Here is a 19,560-nt window from a genome sequence, read left to right on the forward strand (position 1 = left end):
GAAACCAATAAAAAAAAAAAGAAATCTCATAAAAAGAAAAAGAAAAAAAAAAGAAACAATGGCAAGCAATTCCAATAAAAGACAAGAGGATTTGAACGTAGAAATGAGGAAAATGCAAATAAAATTACAAACGGAAATGTCAGACCTGAAAAACCTGGTAGGCGAATTGAAAAACTCAGTGGAAGGCCTCAGCAGCAGAGTAACAGCTGCTGAGGACAGAATCAGTGAGCTCGAAAATGAAGTCCAGAGACTCTCCAGAAAAGAGAAGAAAATGGAAAAGAGACTCACAATTCGGGAACAGAAGGCAAGAGAAGATTGTGATGAAGCCAAGAGGAGTAACATAAGAATTATTGGAGTCCCAGAGGGACAGGAAGAAAACCCTGATGAAGGAGAAACGTCAAAGACATCATTGCTACAAGGTTCCCAGAACTGAAGAAAACATGCAACCACATTCAGGAGGCCCGAAGGGTACCAGCTAGAAGAAATCTAAATAAAAATACCCTAAGACACATCCTGGTCAAAATGACCAAAACCTTAGATAGAGACAAAATTCTGAAAGCAGAAAGATCAAAGAAAGAAATTTCCTATAAAGGAGCATCCTGAAGATTCACAGCTGAATCTGATGAAACCCTCATAGCTCGAAAACAGTGGTGGGATATAGTGGTAAAGGTAAAGGTAAAGGCCCTCCCGTTGATCGTCGATTTGCTCGAGTGGGCCCAGTAACGTCTCCATTGGAGACTTTGTTGTTACTGTGTCTGGCATATCGAATACTCTCGGTAGCTTGCCGGGCTCTCTGAGAGGGGCGGAGGAATCGAACTCGGGTCGGCCATGTTGGCCGCGTGTAAGGCGAACGCCCTACCCGCTGTGCTATCGCTCCAGTAACAATAAAGCCTCAAAAATGGAGATGTTACTGGGTCCGCTCGAGCAAATAGATGAACAACGGGAGGACTGTGTTTTGTTTTTTGTAGTATAGCTTGAAGTTGGGGGAAATGAAGTCTCCCCTCTTATTTTTACCAATGATTGCTTTAGCTATTTTGGGTGTTTATTGTTCTATATAGGGCTGGAGCGATAGGACAGCTGAAAGGGTGTTTCCTTTACACAAGACTGACTTGGTTGGCCCAGGTTCAATTCCTCCATCCCTCTTGGAGAGCCCAGCAAGCTACCAAGAATATCTCACCGGCATGGCAATGCCTGTCAAGCTATCCATGACATATTCGATATGCCAAACACAGTAACAAGTCTCAAAATGGAGACGTTACTGGGCCCGCTTGAGCAAATCGATGAACAATGGGAGGACAGTGCTACAGTGCTACATTGTTCTATATGAATTTCAGGAGTGTTTTATCTACTTCTTTGAGTAGTGAAATGTATATCTTATAGGGACTGCATCATATCTATATGACACTTTAACAGAGTATTGATATTTTTATATCCCAATCCATCTATTTGATCATGATCATGATCATCCTGTTGTTCGTCGATTGACTTGAGCAGGCACCAGTAACGTCTCCTTCGTCCTAGCCCTGAGATTCTAAAAAGTACCACATTCAAGGTTCTTTCAGGGTTAGGAGAACGAAACCCATCAGTTCCTGGTATTTGGCATATTGGGTACGCCACGGGAAGTTTGCCAGACTCTGCCGTGTGGGCAGGTTACATTCGGTAGCCTGCCAGGTTGTCCAAAGCAAGAATGGGATAATAAGATGTTGGGAGCTGGGTTTTATAGTCTCTGGGTCTTAGCTATTGATGGGATTACACGACGCCAGGAGGCAGTTGATAGGTGTGACCCCCGCCTACTGGAAGATGGAGGATCTATCTCCATCTTCTATCTCTATCTATCTATCTGGGTGAAGGATGCTTAGCCCCAATCCGAGCAGGCTTGGAGATCTTAGCCCTGGGATTGCATGCCTTTGTTCCTCTGCTGTACCTTCATGCATGTGGAGAGTGGACTCAGCATAGTTGTGGCTGGTTCCAGAGGTCTTTGGCTACCGGGATTCTGCTCGCAGTGGGGAGGGAAACTCAACCCGCGTCCCCTCCCCCCGCTCCAAGGGGCCCCAGTGAGACACTTGATGAGTTAATATTAAAGATATACAAGGTACTAGTAGAACTTTACCAAAAAAATCCAAACCCATCAAAAAAGAATAAACAGAAATTTTCTCAAAGAAGACATACAAATGGCCAAAAAGCACATGAAAAAATTCTCTACATCACCAATCATAAGAGAGATTCAAATCATCAGAGAAAGTCAAAACTACAGTGAGATACCTCACCCCACAGGGACTAAAACACATCAAAAAATGACAAGAACAAGCAGTGCTGATGCAGATGCAGGGAAATGGTGGAAATTTCTCATTCATTGGTGGAAATTTCAAGTGCTGCAGCCTATTTTGAAAACAACTTGAACATTCCTCAAAAAAATAGAAATTAAGCTTCCATGTGACCCAATGACACTACTCCTGGAATATACCCTATTTTCCCAAAAGCACAATGCAAAAAAGCAATTTGCACTCCTTTGTTCACTGCAGCACTGTTTGCAATGGCCAGAATCTGGAAACAACTCAAGTGCCTGAGAACAGATGAGTGAATAAAGAATCTATGCTATATCACACATAGAATGGAATGGAATACTATACAGTCATTAGGAAAAATGAAGTCATAAAATTTGTTTATGTGTGGATGTAGAGAGTATCAAGCTTAGTGAAATGAATCAGAGGGACAGACACAGAATGATCACACTCATTTGTGGAATTAAAAAAGAATAGTATTAAGATAATAACCAAGTACAGTAGAAACAAGGGTCAGGAAGACCAGTCCATGGTAAGCAACAGGACTCATCAGGTACAGACAGCTACAGCAGAGAAGACATTGTTTTGACAGTGATAATTTGAAATGATCACTCTGAACAGGAACTGAGTGCTGAAAATAGGTAAAGTGATATACATGATAACCTTTCCTTATCATTTTTGCAAAACACAGTGCTGAGGGAGAGAGAGAGGGGGGGGGAGAGAGAGAGAGAGAGAGAGAGAGAGAGAGAGAGAGAGAGAGAGAGAGGAAAAATGTCTGTCCCTAGAGTCATGATGTGGGGTGGGGAGGAAAATTAAATGGGGGCATTAATAGTGGGAAATGTACACTGGTAAAAAGATGGATGTTGAAACACTGTATGACTGGAACCCAATCATGAACAACTTGTAACTGTGATTCAATAAAAAATACATAATAATACTAAAAGCAGAAGATCAAGAAAGGAACTTACCCCTACATCAGAAAGCCCATAAGATTCATAGCAAATATATCAAATGAGACTCTATGAACTAGAAGAGAATGGAGGGATATAGTTACAAAAGCTCGACAAAATAAACAATGCAACAGGAATACTCCATTAAGCTATATTATTATTCAGAATTGAAGAAACAATGCAGAGTTTCAGGGATAGATACAGCTTAGGAAATTAATAGCCTTAAAATCATTTTTGCAAAAAGCATTAAAAGAACTTCTTTATTTTTTATATTTTACATACTTTATTAAGAGTAGATTTATTAAATCACCATGGAAAGTTACAAAATATTTATAATTCAGTTTCAGTCATACAATGTTCTAATACCCAACCCTTCACCAGTGTATATTTCTTTTTATGTTTTCCCCAAATGTACCAGTACTTAATTTTTAAAAAACTGAATCACCATGAGATACACAGTTACAAAGTTGTTCATGATTGGACTTGAATCACACAATGTTCCAACACCCATCCCTTCACCAGTGTACATTTCCCACCACTGATGTCCCCATTTTCCCTCCTGCTAGCCACCCCCTGACCCCAGCCTGACTATAGCACTATGGAAGCCACTTCTCTCTTTCCACAGATAACTCCCATCTGTAGGATAAAAATGTATATTAAGGGGACAATTAATGGTCAATGTCATATTAACTGAAGATTTTGTCTGTAGAACTAAGCTTACATGGGAAAGAGAGGTCTCCTTGAGACACTGATGGTGGAAAGTGGGCTCTTTGGTGATACCTGTGATTTTGGAATTATGTACACATAAAAAGATAAAACTGTATGTAAATCCCAGTAACGCAATAAAAAAAAACTTCAAAAAGTAAACATAAAAAAATTTTTACCCAAGATCATAAATATCACAGTAGAAGATAAATTGAGATGTTTCCTCCAGAATCTTTACTTTTTGCTTCATATTTAAGTCAGCAAACGGTCTGAAATTACCTTTTAGTATAGTGTGAGGAATTATGTGGTTACTCAATTGACCCAACAAGCATTACTGCAAAGTAAAAGAATTGCATGAATCAGGCAATTCTAGAATGTCTTGTATGGATCTATTTTTTCTTCACTCTAACACCTTATTATAGATTTACAATGATGCTTGATATTTATTAGAGTTCATGTTACAGACTAGGGACAATCACAGTTCTGTTGGTAATTGCTTTCAGAGGAATAATAAGGCAGTGCAGATATTATTGCACTGCAGTGAGGAGAGTGAACATATATATATATATATATATATATATATATATATATATATATAATAGCACAGTGGGTAGGGCGTCTGCCTTGCACGCAGCCAACATGGCCGACCCGAGTTTGATTCCTCCGCCCCTCTCGGAGAGCCCGGCAAGCTACCGAGAGTATTCGATATGCCAGACACAGTAACAACAAAGTCTCCAATGGAGACGTTACTGGGCCCGCTCGAGCAAATCGATGATCAATGGGAGGGCCTTTACTTTACTTACTTTACTATTAACCTCAGGAGACACCTATCAGATCAGGGGATCCAATGATGATCAGAGGTGTGAACAATCCTCCAGAAACCAAAGCAAATGTCATACTCTGCAAAGTCACAGAGACTTGTAGACCACTATCTATACATTACAACTGCATACAGGGGAAATAATACAGGGGCAGTAGAATAACTGCATGAAAAGTCAGGCAACTGAAAAGCAATAAAACCTCAAACTAGGAGAGTGGACATCTTTGCCTTTAGTTGATCTCAGGGGGAATTCTTTCAGTTTTTCACCGTTAAGGAGATGATACCTGCTGTGGGCTTCTTATAGATGACCATTATTATCTTGCGGAAGCTTCCGTCTATCTCTGTTTTTTGAAGCTTTTTATCATGAATGGATGTTGGACTTGTCAAAGACTTTCTCTGTGTCAATTGATATTACCATAAGATTTTTATCTTTCATTCTGTGGCATACTACATTGTGTATTTTGTAACCACCCTTTCATCCCTAGGATGAAGCCCACGTGATCAGTGTGTATGCACTTTTTTTTATATGTTGTTGGAGTCAGTTAGCTAAGATCTTGTTCAGGATTTTTGCACTGATACTCACCAGGGAGATTGGTCAGAAATTTTCTTCTCTGAAAGTGTATCTCTCTGCTTTGGTAGTAGAGCAATGTTAGCTTCATACAAGGTGTTAGAAAGAATTCTCGTATCTTCAATATTTTGGAAGAGCCTAAGGAGTATCGTCAATAAATCCTTAGAACTTCCTTGGACCGGGACTTGGTTTCTTGGGGAGATTCTTTATTAGAGTTTCAATTCTTTTACTTGTGATTCTACTGTTTATGCTTTCTATTCCTTCCTTATTCAGCTTGGGGAGGTTTCATGACTGTAAGAATCTATCCATTTCTTCTAGGTTCTCCAGCTTAACAGCATAAAGTTGCTCATAGTAACCTCTCTTTACATTTTGAATTTCTGAAGTATTAACTGTAATTTCTCCCCTTTAATCTCTGATTTATTTTTTCCCTCGAGTCTAGCTTAAAGTTTATCGTGAGGCAAAGCCGGGAGCCTGCGTGTTGCGCTGGGCGGGGAGCAACGGCTGCGGTTGGGGGCTGAGTGGTGAGGACCAAGAGGCAGCACAGGGAGCGTGGGCCATTCGGGCAGGAGGCCAGTGGCACCATGGGCAGCCGCGGGAACGAAGAGCTGACCCCGCTGGTCAACAAGCTGCAGGCTGCCTTCAGCTCCACGGGCCAGAGCTGCTGTTAGGGCACGACTCTGGATCTCCGACCCAGACAAGGATCACACAGGAATGCAATCAGCAAGGAGGCAGTTTATTGAGCTGGCTAGCCAGGGTCGTGCACACGCACACATGCCCAGGTCCCGTGTGAGAGGCCAGACCCCGACCTAAGATACAGGGGTTACTTCTGTAGGCCCAAGTCTGCATTACAGCACATTTGAAGGTCACAATTTACGAAAGTGCCCGCTTGGGGCTTCATGCGATACCCCGGTCCGAGGGCTGAGCCCGGACCCGTGACATCCGTCGGACCCGTGACATCCGTCTGTTTCCTAGCTCAGGGGCCGTATTCCTGTCCTAACACTGCGGCAGATCGCGTGGTGGGCGGCCAGAGCGCCGGCAAGAGCTCGGTGCTGGAGAACTTCGTGGGCCAGTGAGCGCGCGGCTGGCGCCAAGGGCAGCGGGGGAATGCGCACCCTGTGCCTGCGTGCCCGGCCTGGGGCGGGGGCGCAACCTGCGGGTCCCCTTCCAGGTCCCCGTCCCGGTCCCTGCTGGCTGACCAGCGCTCTGCGCCTCCCTGACACCCTCCTTGGCTTGTCAGTCTGTCCGGGCCCCCTTGGCTTTCCTACCCGCCGCCCCCTGGCACAGCCACTGCGGCGGGGAATGCGGAGAGAAGTCCCCCTGCCCACCACCCCCACGGAGAGGCCAGGGTCTGTGAGCGCCAAGCCTGGCCCCCTCGGCCGGCCGAGCCTGCCTCAGTTTGCACCTCTGACAGATGGGCGAGGAGGCTCCTGGGGCGGAGAGGGGGGATGAGTCCCGTCACCTCCTGTGGGCACTTGGGAAGCTTCTGTTGGAGACTGTAGCCAGCACGGACATAACTGGGCTGTGGCCTGCAGCCCCGGCTACTGGGACTGATTAGGGAGGGTTCTCTGCTTTTTTTCATTTATGGTTTTTGTTTGGGGGCTGGAGCAAGAGCACAGCGGTAGAGCGTTTGCTTTGCGCACTGCCGGCTTGGCTGACCCAGGTTCGATTCCTCTGCCAGGCAAGCAACCCAGAGTATCTCCCCCGCATGGCAAAGTCTGACAAGCTCCCCCTGACGCATTCAATATGCCAAACACGGTAACAAGTCTCACGATGGAGACGTTACTGGGCCAGCTCGAGTAAATCAATGGGCAACGGGAGGGCAGTGCTACAGTGCTATTTTTCAAAGAACCAGCATCTGTATTCATTGATTCTTTAAATTGCTTTCTTGGTTTCTATGCTGTTTATTTCTACCCTAGTCTTTATTATTTCCCTTCTTCTGCTATTTTTTTGAATTTGTTGTCCTTCTCCAGAGGTTTGAACTGTGTATTTTGGTTGTTGATTTGGGCTTTTCCTTCTTTCTTAATGCAGGTCTCCATTGCTATGAATTTGCCGCTTAGAATAGCTTTTGCTGTATCACATAAATTCTGATAAATTGCGTCTTTATTCTCATTAGTTTCAAGAAACAGTTTTATTTCTTCCTTGATTTTCTCTTTGATCCAATATTTATTTATTTATTTTGCTTTTTGGGTACTGCCAATACTTTTCAAGCTTTTCCAGGAAATAAATCAAAAAAAAAAAAAAGAAAAGAAATACTTCCAAACAGTTTCTATGGGACAAATATCACCCTGATACCCAAAGCAGACAAACACCACAAGAAAGAAAAAAGGAAGGAAGGAGGGAGGGAGGGGGAGGAAAGAAAAGAAAGGGAGAAAGAAAGAGAGAAAGCTACAGACCAATATTCCTGATGATCACAAATACAAAGATCCTCAACAAAATACAAATAGAATTTAACAACTCTTCAAAAAAGATCATAAACCATAACCAAGTAGTATTTGTCTCAGGGATGCAAAAAAAGTTTAACATTTGCAAGTGAATCAATATAACAATATATCAATAAAAGATAAAAACCATATAAAAACCATAAAAAGACCTCAATATCAGACCTAAATCCATAAGGTACATGGAGGGAAATGTAAGCAGAACTCTCCATGACATTGAAGCTAAAAGCATCTTCAAGGGGCTGGAGTGATAGTAGAGTGGGTAAGGCATTTGCCTTGCACATGGCTGACCCGGGTTCGATTCCCAGCATCTCATATGGTTCCCTGAGTACCACCAGGAGTGATTCCTGAGTGCAAAGCCAGATTTAACCCCTGTGCATCGCCGGGAGTGACCAAAAAAGAAAAAAAAGCATCTTCAAAGATAAAAGTCCACTGACCAAGCAAGGAGAAGAAAGGTAAACAAACGGGACTACATTAAATTGAGAAGTTTCTGCACCTTAGAAGAAACAGTGACCAAGATACAAAGACAGCCCACAGATTGAAAATAATTATTTATCCAAAATCCAAGACCCTGGTAGAACTTTACAAGAAAAAAAAATCTAACCTCATCAAAAAATGGGGAGAAGTGGCTGGAGAGATAGCACAGTGGGTAGGGTGTTTGCCTTGCACACGGCCGACCTGGGTTTGATTCCCAGCATCCCATATGGTCCCCTGAGTACCTCCAGGAGTGACTACTGAGTGCAGATCCAGGAGTAACCCCTGTGCATTGCCGGGTGTGACCCAAAAAGCAAATATATATATAATGGGGAGAAAAAATGAACAGAAATTTCCTCAAAAAAGAATTGCAACAGACTCCTGGAAGACAGCAACTTGCTGGAGATATCTCCGGACCCAGTGCTGAGCTGATTTCACCGGGTCACTCAAATGGAGTGAATGTCCTCTCTCTGTCCAGATGAACTCCAGTGGCCACAAACTTTCAGAAGAAAAACCCAGATACGCAAGAACAGGGTCTGAAGATGCCAGGCCACATGGTCGGGGAGTCAATTCCTCCTTTTCCATCTCCTGCGTGACCCCTCGGAGTTCTGCTGTCACACTCACGAGCTGTCTCCAGGCCATATTTAAGTGCATCACTGGCCTTGATCCAGAGACTCACCAATGAAGCTCAAAATGGATTAGCTCCCTACAGAGATATCTCTGAACCCCAATCATTTACAAATTTAGAATTCCAGGAGCGCGAGGCCACGCAACCACTCATGGTATTCATAATAAGCAACAGAAAATAAAATGTCTAGAATCTGCTTGTAGCAGGCAGGCTTGAAAGGTGGTGGGAAAATTTGAAATAATGGTGGTGGGAAGGTGTAATGGTAGTGAGGTGGGTGTTGAAATACTGAATGAACTCAATTAATGTAAACAACCTTACAAAAATAAAATTTAAAAATTAGAAAAATGAAATGCAAATGGCCAAGTGGCACATGAAAATATGATCTACATCAAAAATCATCAGGGAGATGCAAATCAAAACAATGAGATATCATTTCACACCACAGAGACTAACTCACAACAAAAAGAATAAGAGCAAAGAGTGTTGGTGTGGATTCGGAAAGAAAGGGATTCTTCTTACTGTTAATGGGCATGCCAACTGGTCCAGTCTTTTTGGATAACAATACAGACATTCCTCATAAAGTTAGAAATTGAGCTTTCATAGGACACAGCAATACCACTTCTTGAAAAAAGTCCTGCTGGGCACAAAAAACACAGCAGTAATGCCAGCTGCATTTCTGTGTTTATTGCAGCACTGTTCACAATAGCCAGAATCTGGAAAGAACTCGAGTGCCCCAGAACAGATGACTGGTTAAAGAAACTATGGTATCACAGGGGATTGCCCTGCCACAGAGGCAGGGGGGGATGGGGGGATGTGGGTGGGGGGATATTATCCATGGTGGTGGAAAATGGGCACTGGTGGAGGGATGGGTATCTGATCATTGTATAATTGAAACCAAAGCACAAAAAATTGTAAATCTACAACTGTAAAAAAAAATAAAATAAAATAAAGGGGAAAAAAAAAGAAACTATGGTATAATCAACAAAATGGAATGTTACACAGCTGTTGGGGGGGGATGAAGTCATGAAATATGCTTATAAATGGATAAAGATGGAGACTATCATGCTAAGTGAAATGAGTCAGGAGAGGAGGGACAGGCATAGAATGATTGCATTCATTTGTGGGACATATTAAAAAAATAGTATGAAACTAATACCCAATGACAGTAAAAACAAGGGCCAGGAGAACCGGTTCATGGTTGGAAGCCTGCTTCAAGTGCTTGAGGAAAAGGCAGTTGGGACAGAGAAGGGACCACTATGACAAAGAGAGAAATTATTGGAAATGATCACTCTGGATGAGAACTGCATGCTGAAAGTAGATAGGGAACAAAAATGATAACCCCTCAGTATCTGTATTGCAAATCATAATGCCCACTAGGAGGAGGAGGAGGAGAAGGAAGAGAAGGAAGGGAGGAGGAGGAGGAAGAGGGGGGGGGAGGAGGAGGAGGAGGAGGAGGAGGAGGAGGAGGAAGAGGGGGGAAGAAGAAGATAAGGAGAAGGAGAAAGAGGGAAAGAAGAAGAAACATGCAGGGAAACTGGGGTCACTGGTGGAGAGAAACAGGTGTGGAAAACTGCATGATGGAAATCTCATCATGAACAGCATTGTAACTGTATCTCACAGTGATTCAATAAAAATTAAATAAAAAATTATAGATAGATCTCTTCTACTTCAAAAGGAAGAAACGTCCTTTATTCTCAGTATCAAAACTTAACTCTTAAAGGTAACCTGAAAAACTAACTCTTAAAGGTAACCTAAAAAAAATATAAAATGTTTTATCATATATTAAATATTATAAAATTTCATTAACTTCTTTCCTGTTTCTCTCTTGAGATTCTCATCAGATTTTTATCATCATTTTTTGAATCCCAGAATTATTTATTCTAGAGAAAAATTAAAAGTAAACGCATTACAATGTTTTTCAGAGAAGCAAATGAAAACATTTGATACTGAAATGATAACACTGATCCAATAGCTCCCCCTTGTGGTCTAGAATCAAAGAGCAAAATAATAAAGGAAGACAGGGTTTGGAAGCCCAGATGCAAAACTTGAACACAAATTTATTTTCAGACTTCATATGACAATGGGCTTTCCCAAAACACACTCTAAAGACAAGTTTTTTTCGAGCTGGTTAGTGTAGAGTTTCAAGAACTCCAGCTTCACACAGACTGGAACTTATTAAAAGCTGGACTCTGGTAATATTTTCTTTTGACCTAAAAAAAGAGTGCGATATTTCACCTTTTGCAAGGTGCTGGAAGAGGTCTGCTCCCCTGAAACACTCCTTTGTGACGCACCAAGAGCATTGCCCCTTATTGGCCTGCTAACTTTGCGTGCAAGGCGGAGAGAGGCGGGAGCTGAATGGATATCCCTCTCTAGGTGTGTGCCATGTCCCCTGGCTGGACTGAGTGAAGCGGATGAACTGTCAGCCAGAGTCAGTCTCCCACTTATGAGAGAGGCTGGAGGTACCTGGGGAGCTACTTCTACCTGGTCATTCTTCTTGTTTTCCTTCTTCCAAAAAACAGACTTTAGAAAGGTGAACGTCCCCTGGGGGAATCTGTCTGTCTCCCAAACCTTTCCTTCTGTTTTAGTCCTCATCTTGGTGAAGGGATTTCGGTGATTGCATGCACCTTTTCTAGGTAATTCCACAGACGGCAGGTCTCCCTTGGCAGAGGATGCTGTGCTGTGGCTTCCCTGACAGCTTCTAGTCTTCTGGTCTTCTAGACACGAATGCTTCTCATGCTCTACAGAGGGCATCACCATGAGGGGCAGGTCAAACTGTTTTGGAAGTCTGATATCCGGCCTTGAGTTTTCCTTGTGTTTCCTTGCTGTGTGTAGATGACCTGTGTCTCTGGCACAGTGGCTAGGATGGCCCAGGAGGTGGGGAGCTGTGGCCAGCAAACATTGGTTGATTAGTTCACCATCTTCATCCTTGGCAAAGGCAGAGGTGTTTGACCTGGGCACTGTTGATTTCTCATTCTCACCTGCAGTGCCAGCCAACAATGAGACAATGGACTGGCTCGTACATTGAGGTCTCCCCCTGGTCTCCAAATATTCCACCAACTCAACAGATGCACCAGGTAGCTTCTCCTTGGGTCCAAAAGACCACCTGGAGGGCAAGGTCTTAAAGGTCTTCTGCTTGCCTTGGGAAGAGGTGAGCGCCTTCATGCTCATACTTCGGCCTCCTGTGCGTTTCTCCCGGAGTCTGGATTCCAATCCTTCTGAAAGAAACACCATGAGCAACAGTATTCAAAATAGGCTCTGAATATTTTGAAATGCTTTTTAAAACAAACAAACTAAAAAAATCTGGCAACATACTAATTATAAGAAAGCACTTAAAACTAATTCACTGCATCAGAGAGATAGCTAAAAGGGTTAGTACATATGATATGATGCTCTGATCAACACTGGATGTGGTCTCAAAACAAAAATTAACTCGAACTTGCTTGGGGTAGAAGAGACAGAACAGTGGCTAAGGCATTTGCCTTGCATGTGGTACAGCACAGTTTGATCATGGGCATCTTATGTAAGTCACCTGAGCACCAGCAGGAGTGGTCCTTGAGCAGAAAGCAAGGAATAAGCTCCAAGAACAGAACAAAAAACATATAGAGACCAACAACAAAGCAGCTAACAATCTAAGGCAAAATATTTTAAAGTTCTAGGAGTGCTTATTTGAAGACATAGCAATATAGGAAATATTCAGTATATATCCTTTTTAACCAGACAGTTCTAAAAAAAAAGATAAATGTAAAGATTTCAGGGAATTAAATAAATCGGAGTTTACCTAATTAAACAGTAATGAAATGAATTTCATATGACACAAATGAACAAATGCATTATTTTAAGTATACAGAGGGTATAGAAAAAATAATAAACATGTAAGTTCTTATAAAAAGAAAATAATTTTAAAACCATATTCATGGATCTGGAAAGCGGCCTGGAGTATGGCGGCAGCTGGGTAGTGGAGGTAGCGGAGGTAGTGGTGGTCTGCTGATGAGGTATTTATCAGGTACTTGTAGGGTGGGGCTTGGCTTCTAGGTGTGATCCCTGGGTCGCCGGAGATTGGTGGAAGCAGGCAGGGCACTTGCCCACATACCAAATTCCGCAGGATGGATATGTCATTCCCAACGTTCTCCCTTCCAAAATCCAACACGCCATTTTGTCAGTAAAAAAGTGAACAGCACCTGGTCCAGACAAGGTCAGACCCGAGTACTTGAAGAACTTGCTGTCAGTACTCATCAATACACTGGCTTGGCTCTTCACACACTACCTGTCTGAATGCAAGGTTCCGTCCCAATGGAAAACTAGCAGGACTGTTCTACTGTACAAGAAGGGAGACATCCACGACATTGATAACTATCGCCTGATCTGCCTGTTGTCTGTTGTCTGCAAGCTGTTCACTTGAGTCACCCTGAATACGAATGGCAGTACACTAGATGAAGGACAACCATGTGAGCAAGCCAGGTTCCGAAAAGGATTCAGCACGATTGACAATATCCACATGGTAACCAAGTTCATTGAGGTTTCTCAGGAGTTCAAGATGCCGCTCTGTCTAATGTTCATTAATTTAAAGAAGGCCTTTGATTCTGTTGAGACAGAAGTGGTCACTGAAGCCCTAGACAAACTGGGCATTCATCAATACATCAGGATCCTCCGTGAGCTGTATTATGGATTCACTACCAGGATCTCACCATTCTACAAGGAAGTGATCATCCATGTCAAGAGAGGGGTTCGGCAGGGGGATACCATTTCACTGAAACTCTTCAGTGCCACCCTCAAGAACGTTATGCAACGACTGGAATGGGAAGGAATGGGAGTGAAGAGAGACAGTCGGCAAGTGCGCCACCTCTGTCTCGCTGATGACATCTTTCTAATAACACCAAACATTAACCAAGTGGCACAAATGCTGGCCAACTTCAACCATAAGTGTGAAAAGGTTGGACTACAGCTGAATCTCACAAAGACAATGGTCACGGGAAACGGTCTCATTCCTGACGTTCCATTCGCTCTCAACGGAACAAACATCTCAGAATGCAACAGTTATGTATACCTAGGTCGAGAAGTTAACATGACAAATGACGTGGCACCTGAGTTGTGCAGGAAGAAGAGAGAGGCTTGGAATGCCTTCAAGAGTGTAAAAGAAATAGCTAAGAGGATGAAGAACCTCCAGCTCTGAGCATATCTCTTCGATTCCACTGTTTTTCCTGCATTAACATACGCTTCAGAGACCTGGGCCCTATGAAAACAGGATGAGAACGCTATTCGGGTCTCCAAAGATGAATCGAAAGAGCTACACTTGGAGTATTACACTTCACTCAAGTGAGAAAAAGAATCTGGAGTTCCAACCTCCATCGACAATCGGGAATCAGGGACGCTGTCTTGTTTGCCAAGGCATCGAAAATTAGATGGGCTGGACACATAATGCGATTTGGAGATGACCGCTGAACTAGAGCAGTTACCGATTGGATTCCACAGGATGGCAAAAGATCGCATGGCCGCCCACCTATGAGATGGTCAGACTTCTTCAAGACCCTGAACAATCATTTTGAGGCTCTTCATGTTCCTAGAGTGAGCAGACGCCATTGGGCTACACTAACACGCGACAGGGATGAATGGAGACGTTACTGGCGCCCACTCGAGCAAATCGACGAGTAATGGTATGTCAAGTGATCAAGTGATGAATGGATCCAATTCACAAAATCAGAAATAAAGAATCAAAAAGTAACCAAAAAAACTTGTAAGTGCCTGGTAACCTTTAAATCAAAGAGAAAATCAAAATTGGGAAGAACGAAAATAGGGGAAAATAAAAACTTTGGGGACCAATAACTTAATCACTTAATCACTTAACTTCCCGTTAGTCGTTGATTTGCTCGAGCGGGCGCCAGTAACGTCTCCATTTGTCCCTGTCACGTGCTAGTGTAGCCCAATGGCATCTGTTCGCTCTGGGAACATGAAGGGCCTCAAACCGATCGTTCATGATCTTGACGAAGAAGTCTGACCATCTGGAAGGTGGGCGGCCACGCAGTCTTTTGACATCCCGTGGAATCCAGTCGGTAACAGTTCTAGTCCAGCAGTCGTCTTTAAATCTCATTACGTGACCAGCCCATCTGATTTTCAACACCTTTGCATATGAGACAGCGTCCCTGATTCTTGATCGTCAACGGATGTCAGAACTCCGGATTCTCTCTCTCATTTGAGTGAAATGTGATATTCCAAGCATAGCTCTTTCTATTCTTCTTTGGGAGACCTGAATAGCGTTCTCATCTTGTTTGCGTAGGGCCCAGGTCTCTGAGGCATATGTTAATGCAGGAAGAACAGTGGAATCAAAGAGATGTGCCCGGAGCCGGAGGTTCTTCGTCCTCTTAGTTATTTCTTCGACGTTAGCTATTTGTTCGACGTTCTTGAAGGCGTTCCAAGCCACTCTCTTCCTCCTGCGCAGCTCAGGTGCCAGGTCATTTGTCATGTTGACCTCTCGACCTAGGTACACATAGCTAGCTTTATTGGGGACCAATAAAGTTCATAGAAAATATTTATCACCAGATACAGCTACATTGAAAAACTTAAGTTCTAGGGCCCTTTGTTTGGTTCAAGTAGCCCTTGAGAAAGATACAAACAATCAATGGTTTTACATGGCAGTGTTGTCAAAATTGTAAAAATACTGCATTTTTATATCCTTTTCCATATCAAGTCTCTCCCAACACCTGACCTTAATCATGTAAAGTGCAGTTCCCACAAAACTTGAATCCATTCATTTAAATTTAAAATGTCTTCATTATTATTACAAAGTCTCATGACCAAAACTACTAGAAAATGATGCTTTGAAACTATCTGTGTTTCTCTGTGGATAACAACTGGCATCAGTAATGGGCAATTTTGTACTGAAAAAGACCATTCCCAGGTATTTCAAGACATTTAGCTTCCCTGCTTACTGGGTACAAAATGTCAATAGTCTCCTCTACTCATTGTGACAGTAAAAAAACATCTCCCTCATTCCCATAAAAGAGGAAGTGGCCACAAACTCTACTGAAAACCTATTCACTGGATTTGGACTATTAATAAATTAAAATTAAAATTTAGAATTCAAATACAAGAGCTGCATGGCCAGGACTCTGGCGCCCAGAGAGAACAGGATCTATTTGTAGTACTGATATTTTAGAGGAAAACATTTCAGATTGTTGATTTCCAAAGCTCAACTTTGCTTTCATGAAAGGACTGCTAATGTCAACTCTCTGAGAGACTCTGATATCTAGTAAGTAAAATACATTTTACTTTATTGTAATTAGAAGACTTATTATGAAGAATACCTAATTATCCATTATGACTTGCCTATCAGTCCTGACCCTCTCTGTCTCTCTAGAGATCTTCCTGGTACTATGGCTGACTGTGAACACCGTATCTTTCACTTCCTTAAAAGGGTAAAAAATACATTCCTCCTGTATCACATTTGGAACAGAGAATAATTTATGAGGTTGTCAGAGTTTCATAATGATGATGATAGAGACCTTTGTGTGTGTGTGTGTGTGTGTGTGTGTGAGAGAGAGAGAGAGAGAGAGAGACAGAGAGAGAGAGAATGAGAGAGAGTGCATGTGTGTGTGAGAAAGGGGGGGGGCATGGTTCATCCCATCAGTCTCAGGAAGCTGAGTAAGGGAGTCTCGGTCCCTTCCCAGTAATTCTCAGTCAACTGGGTAGTTTAACACAGGGCTAAAGGATAAAGGGCTTGCAGCATAAAGTTCACCTAACTACCCTCAAGCCCTTCTTCCTAGTCTCCCCATAGGATGTGACACAGTGGCCAGTTACTTCTTTTCTGCATAAATGTCCCATAATCACATGACTCTCTTTGCATTTCCCTGACAGCTCCTTCTTAATTTCTTTTCCCCAGTGCAGTACTGGGTATAGATTCAGGGTTTCACATGCAAGGCAAAGTACTCTACTAGTGAGCTGCATCATGAGTTTCTTCTCAGTTTCTTGGTTTCCCTTTCTGCCTTCAGATATTAGGAGCTGCAGGGTTTGACCTTAAAGCCTCTTAGTCTTACTCTGTTTTTATCTGTGTCTCTTGCTCTTTTGCCACACCTGGTGGTATCAACTTGTGATGCAAGTGGGAGGGACTGAGTACTGTCCCTCTAGCCCTGCTCTTTTCTGTCTTCATGTGGAGTTTCCCAAGGAGAGCTCAGCCATGATTCTACCTTTGTATTCCATTATGCCATGTATCTTGACATACAGCTACTTCTGTATCTTTATATTCCACGAAAGAAATTTAAGACACGAATCACAACATTTCTTGATTTTCCTTTAAAATTGATTGCTTCCCACACAATTCTTTCCCACCTCATGAACTGCACTACTTTTTCACTTATTTGGTTATTAAATCACTTAAGCTGAGTTCTCCTCAATTATTCTTTCTTCCTCAAACCCCAAAGCAATCCTGTTGGTGCTGTCTTGAAATATATTCTAAATCTGATTATCTATGTAATGCACCAGTCCAAGGCAGCACAGCTATCCCTGGAGAACCACAACTAGACAAGCCGCCATTTGGTTTCTGCTCTGGATCACTCACAGTAGTTCAGATTTGTGAGTACTGAAGTCATATCTAACAACTGCCTGCTCAAAATTCCCTAACAGATATTCACCACACTTGGACTGAAATGTAAACTTCATACTACAGGTCAAAGGCACATCACGGCCTGACTACAGTTCACTTTCTATTATTTTTCTCTTCCTATCATCTGTTATACTCCAGTCAAGCGCTGACTTCCATTAGCCCTCACATAGCTCCCATGCTTTCACACTTAAAATCTCAAATAATTATGGTGGGTCTAGTATCAAAATATTGAATGTGATCAAAATAGAGAGAGAGTAATGTGGAAATCATCTGCCCCACAGGTAGGGGGAGGGTGTGGGATGGGGGAATACTGGGGTTGTTGGGGGTGGAGAATGGGCACTGGTTAAGGTACGCGTGTTTCATTGTATGACCGAGACTTAGACCCGAAAGCTCTGTAACTGCTCTCATGGTGATTCAATACATAAAAAACCATAAAAAATGAAAAAAAAGTAAGGTGGAGTCCATGCCCAATTTAATCAGTTCATCAGTGGCTGAATGAATAGCAGTACTCTTACATAAAAAAAAAAAAAACTTCACCTTCTTAACCCACTGCCAGACTTCTACATGAAACTCTCACTCAAGTCTCTGCTCCAAAGTCACATCTTCAGAAAGCTCCCCAGATGTAAGATTTAAGAGTGCTTCTTATCCTTTGCCCCTGTTCTCAGCTGATGCCTTCTTCCTCTGATGACTGACTTCTTTACCATGAAATACGCTTTACGCCATGTCATTTAATTATTGGCATTCTGTCTTCCCCATTCGATGGTAAGCTTTAGAGAGCTAAGGAAGAACATGCCTACTCCTGCAGTGGGCAGGGAAGGAGAGCACAAGGTCACGAAAGACAAATTTTAGAGATGAATAAACTTCATAGACTGATTATCTCATTAACCTCACCAAGATGATAAATGAATGCTGGTTGCTACATAAAATTAAAAGAAATCGTCAAATTTGTCAGTATGAAAGAAACATACCCATTTTATGACTGGAGAGGTGGTTTGTAAGGAGGGGCGACTCAGGTCCAGGGGGCTGGGGGGACCCAGGGGGTGAGCTCCATGGTAGCAGGCTTTCCTTGGTGCCGTTGTCATTGCCCCCAAGCCTCAGTAGCCAGTGCTCAGAGAAGGAGGAGCAGGTGGAACCTGTGTAAGAAAAAGAGCAGAAGCTGTGCCCAGACTCAGGGCTTCAGGGCTCCAGGGAAGCATTTTGTGACCAGACTCCCATTGCTTCCCCTGAAGCTAAAGAAAAAAATAGAATTGCAAAGACAAGCTCATGAGCGGGAGATTGATTAAATCAGTAACCAAGCTGAAAATTTTAGACAAGAAAATCTGCATCCACTGCTGGTGAGAATATTGTCTGACTCAATCACTATGGGGACAAGTATGAAAGGTTCTCAGCAAACTTAAAATCGAGCTACCATATTACCCAGCCATTCCATTTTTGGGTCTCTAGCCCCAAATATTCACTCAAAGAAAAATATGCACACCATTATTCATCATTATTCATAGTAGCACTTAGTACAAAAGCTAAGATTTGGAATCAACCTAGATGTCCAACAACAGATCAGTGGGCCATGAAGATGCGGTAATTACACACAAGGGAAAACTCCGCAGCTGTAAGGAATGATAAAATCAAACAATGTGCTGCAACATGGTGGATACCTGGAAGATATGTTAAATGAAGTGAGGCAGAAGAATAAGAACAAGCTAGGGATGGCATCACTTTTATATGGTATTCAGAGTAATTAGATGAGAAAATTCTATGGTTTAAAAGATAGGAGTAGATCACTCTTGGTCACAGAGTATGAAGAAGGGAGGAAAATAAACAGGGTAAAGAAAAAAGGGGCAAGAGACAGATAAGAAGCAACGGGGGTAGGGGTCAAAGGCATTCAGGTACATGGTGGTGTTAAGGAAGATCCAAACCACAGTGTCAACAGCACAAAAATCACAAGACCCAAACTTTAGTAGTCAAATTTAAAAGATTTGTCGATACGGCAGCATGGGTGTGGGGCAGGAGAGGGAACCTGGGAACACTGGTAGAAGGGAACACTGACAACAGTGGCAATACTGGTGATGGAACATTGTATGTCAAAAATTGAACTAGAAGTAACT

The 19,560-nt window shown here is 42.6% G+C and overlaps 1 protein-coding gene across 1 annotated transcript in view; it reads right to left on the bottom strand.

The window, feature by feature from the left end:
* Positions 1-11,033: 11,033 nt before the first annotated feature.
* Positions 11,034-19,560, bottom strand: part of USP43 (ubiquitin specific peptidase 43) — a 65,729-nt gene continuing 57,202 nt past the window's right edge. The window contains exons 14-15 of the mRNA XM_056117770.1: positions 18,427-18,591; positions 11,034-12,080 (exon numbers count right to left, since the gene is read on the bottom strand). Coding sequence (XP_055973745.1) covers positions 11,041-12,080; positions 18,427-18,591 — 1,205 coding nt within the window. The 3' untranslated portion in view covers positions 11,034-11,040. The remainder of the gene's footprint in view (positions 12,081-18,426; positions 18,592-19,560) is intronic.

This window comes from Sorex fumeus, unplaced genomic scaffold, assembly GCF_029834395.1.
Source record: "Sorex fumeus unplaced genomic scaffold, SorFum_2.1 ptg000036l, whole genome shotgun sequence".
Lineage (NCBI taxonomy): Eukaryota > Metazoa > Chordata > Mammalia > Eulipotyphla > Soricidae > Sorex > Sorex fumeus.